Here is a 3,494-nt window from a genome sequence, read left to right as displayed (position 1 = left end):
ATTTTGTAAAAATCATTGTTTCAGATATAAGACTTATAATTTCTATCCATGAATTACATGTATGTGTTCCGTGTGTAAGGTGATAAATTTATATTGCATTAATTGCGATATATCTTCCAAAGGAAAAAAAGTAACAACTAATATGCTTAATCATATGTTAGACTACCAGTTTTGATTTTTAAAAAGTACATAGTGTTACAGAATAATAGGTTATCTCCCTCCATGTACTATTATGAGAGAATTAAAACTCAAGTCAACCCTTCACCTGCTGAAATTCTTAAATGGACTTTACCAGCTTCCATTTTTTTGGGACTGTACATTATCAAGTTTGGTCACAGTATAGAACCTGGCTCTTTACTAGTGGCTAAGACTAATCAGTTTCTATATAAGCAGGGTTAGACACAAGGATGTAGTGGTGAACCTCTCTTTAACATCCACTACATATATGCATTTCTTTCAAGATATAGATTCGCACAAACAAATTAAAAATACGTTTTATTTGAGCATATTAATTTTTTATTGGCTTCATGGAATGATTTCACAACTGCCACATATAACAAGAAGTCCTGTACTGCAGTAAGTACTTTTTACATCTTTGTCAATTACACATTGAAAAGATGAACTCTTGGACTGTTGGGAGCAAATAAACTGGAGCCCCATTCAGTAACTGCTAAAATATCTCCAACAGCATGAATTGCATAAGGTACCTTCACACCATCCCTTCTTCCTTCAACATACCTATTGTCAACTAATCGTCCAGCTTCTGTAAGAAGTTGAACTTGGCTGTTGTCTAAACAAAGATAGACCTCCCCATTCGAATGGCAAGACACGCCCCATGGCGATGCATTTATAGGGTACGCCCATTTGACTCTACCTTGCGTATCTATGCAGAGGAGTGCACGTTTATCACGGTCAGACACTAGAATGTCGCCACCAGAGGTCACAGATAAAAATCTTGGCCAGCTAAACAGTTCTTCGCCTGATTCCGTTTTATCTATAGATTTTAAAATAACTGCTCTCGTGTCGATTATGTCGACAGCTTGTCTGCCGACAACACAACAAGAAACTACGAATTTTCCGTCGGGAAGTTTTGCAATTCCTTCGTAAGGCTTTTCTGTAGGTACAGTATCCATAAGCACAAAACTGTCTTCAGTTCCTATAAACGCAAGTTCATTTTGTTCAGGAAGCGTAACCACAGCGTCAGTGCTCTCATGCGACTGGCAAACGCACACGGGACAATTCAACGTTAATTGGCTTGGCGGTGCGTTTGTATTTCTGATGGAGAATCGGAAAAGTTGGCCGTTGTGAGCGTCTGTCAAAACTATACTGTCTTCGATAATGGCGACCCCTGTTAATTGCCAGCACGTGTTCGACCTGTCAGCTGACTTTACACTTAACGTTACTTTTGACCTGCGCGGGGTCATGTCGGACCTCCATGTATCAATCTCAGACCTCGGTGTAGATGATGGTAGGCTCAAAGATCGTGCAGTTCTTGCTGAATTTAAATTCAATCTCGGGACTTCTCTTGAAGTAACGGGACGCGGCAAGATACTGACATTACTTGTTTCAGATTGACTTTGTAGGTTTGTTCCTACTTCGTAAGGGTTTATACTTTGAATAATTACTGAGCCAAGCATGGGGGCATTTTCAAAAACCCTTTCAGTTTCCTTATTAACTGCAAAATGAATGTCCATTGCCGGTAGTTTTGTTGAAAGTGCTTTAAGAGCATTATCGAACTGTTTCACCTGCCCTTCAATTTTCGTAACGCTGTTTAAAATTTCAATGCCTGTGCCAGAGGTACATATTTCGTCAAAATTTCCGATAGTTTCGTTTATTTTACCTACGATAATCGTCGACTGTGAGTTGTCTTTAACGGCAGATTTTCCAGCGTCTTTTATCGTCTGCTTCATATCGTCAAACTGCTGCATCGCCGTTTGAAAATAAAATTTCAACTTGGTCTCGAGATCTGTAAGTTCTGACAATGCCTTGTCTTTACAGCTCTTCAGAGAATTATGTCCCGCATCCCCACCATACTGATATTGTTTTGCGAACTTTACTTGTTTCTGTAGTGAGTTTTTTAGTTGATCCAATTTCGGTCGCAAATGTTCTACGGCCTCGTCTATGCCAACGCACTCGCACCGACTGCTCTTGTGGTTTTTAACAACACATAATGCGCACGCAGTAATTGAACATTTCAAACAGAAAAACTCCTTCAGTCTACTTTTATGCTCCTTACAAGTCATGCTTTCAGCCTCCGATTTATCCGTAGTTCCGTGCACAAGCACGGCACTTAGCAAGCTCCCGAGGAAGGTATCAGGCGGGAAAGATCCGGCCCAGTGTTTAGGAGCAAGACCGGGCGTCGGTCTGCCAACTCGAGTTCGATCATTTGGGCACTTGAAATTCAAGGCAAGAGGATCTGTAACAGTTTGTTTAATGTGTTCTTGTAGACATTGTTTACAAAAACTGTGACCACATGGCAACAGTCGAGGGTCCTTGTAACGACCGAGACATATACTGCACATTAAGTAGTCATTTTCTACATTCCGAACCACCCTTTCCGACATTGTCACACCATATCACCTGATATTAGCCTACGAGTTTCTTTCCGTCTTGTTCTGCCATTCTAAACTTTACTCATAATGGCTAATTCCTTCATTTTACGCAATAGTTGTATTACCAAAACATCTTTATTCACATATTCCAAACATTTTATTTTTGTATGTGTCCTTAGTCTTGACTAGAATTTTAATATCTCCATGCGATTATGGATTATATAATGAAATCCTTGTCGATAAAAGTGTCGGTTTGTTATGAATATATCCGAAAACCATGTGTTCACTTCAATACGTTCTGTATATGTATTGATTAAGTGTATTGAATATTGCTGTTTACTTTTTAAATCTTTCTGATCGGATCGATATTAACCCCGCCATTAGTTCACTAAAGAAAGATTGAAGTGTAAGGCAAAGATAATACATGTACGAGCATACAGCCTTTTGAAAGTCATTACTGGTATATTGAAAAAGATAACAATAACTGTTTACCGTTCACAAAACGGAACGGAAATAACCCAGTCAAATGTAAAAAAATGATTTCCTTTAATTTTTTATCAATTATTGCGTTAAATACTTTATTTATGTCAAATATCAAAGCTTAGGTCCGCTTCCAGCTTCATATTTAATTTTTCTACTTTTTTAGCCAACATTTTCTTTTGCATTATGTCGTCTGCATTTGTCAGTTAATCCCCATGTACAGTACTATAATAAGAAAACCATATAATCTCACCTGTTTACCTATAAAGTTATATTAGTGCAAGCATTAACATTTTACTAGAGATTCAAATGATATATATTTATCTACATATGTTAAACTTCAACCCTTTTTTAAAATAAAGGCAAGACAACGTGTAACGAAAAAACGTACAAATAACCACACTCCGCCCCCTTGGTCATTTATCTCGCACTTGCGGAGATATTGGTAATATCCACTTATCC

General features: G+C 38.1%; 1 protein-coding gene across 1 annotated transcript; it reads right to left on the bottom strand.

The window, feature by feature from the left end:
• Positions 1-551: 551 nt before the first annotated feature.
• On the bottom strand, positions 552-2,984 carry LOC132742600 (tripartite motif-containing protein 2-like). The gene has a single exon (XM_060731049.1). The coding sequence runs from the start codon at positions 2,562-2,564 to the stop codon at positions 603-605; it is 1,962 nt and encodes a 653-aa protein (XP_060587032.1). The 5' UTR covers positions 2,565-2,984; the 3' UTR covers positions 552-602.
• Between the last annotated feature and the right edge of the window lie 510 nt (positions 2,985-3,494).

The sequence above is a fragment of the Ruditapes philippinarum genome, unplaced genomic scaffold, assembly GCF_026571515.1.
Source record: "Ruditapes philippinarum isolate M1 unplaced genomic scaffold, ASM2657151v2 ctg3041_1_1_1_1, whole genome shotgun sequence".
Classification (NCBI taxonomy): Eukaryota; Metazoa; Mollusca; class Bivalvia; order Venerida; family Veneridae; genus Ruditapes; species Ruditapes philippinarum.
This window is presented reverse-complemented; position numbering and strand designations above follow the sequence as displayed.

What these genes read in the sequence shown, in the direction of transcription:
- LOC132742600 (XM_060731049.1), bottom strand. Translation starts at nt 2,564, where the DNA reads ATGTCGGAAAGGGTGGTTCGGAATGTAGAAAATGACTACTTAATGTGC.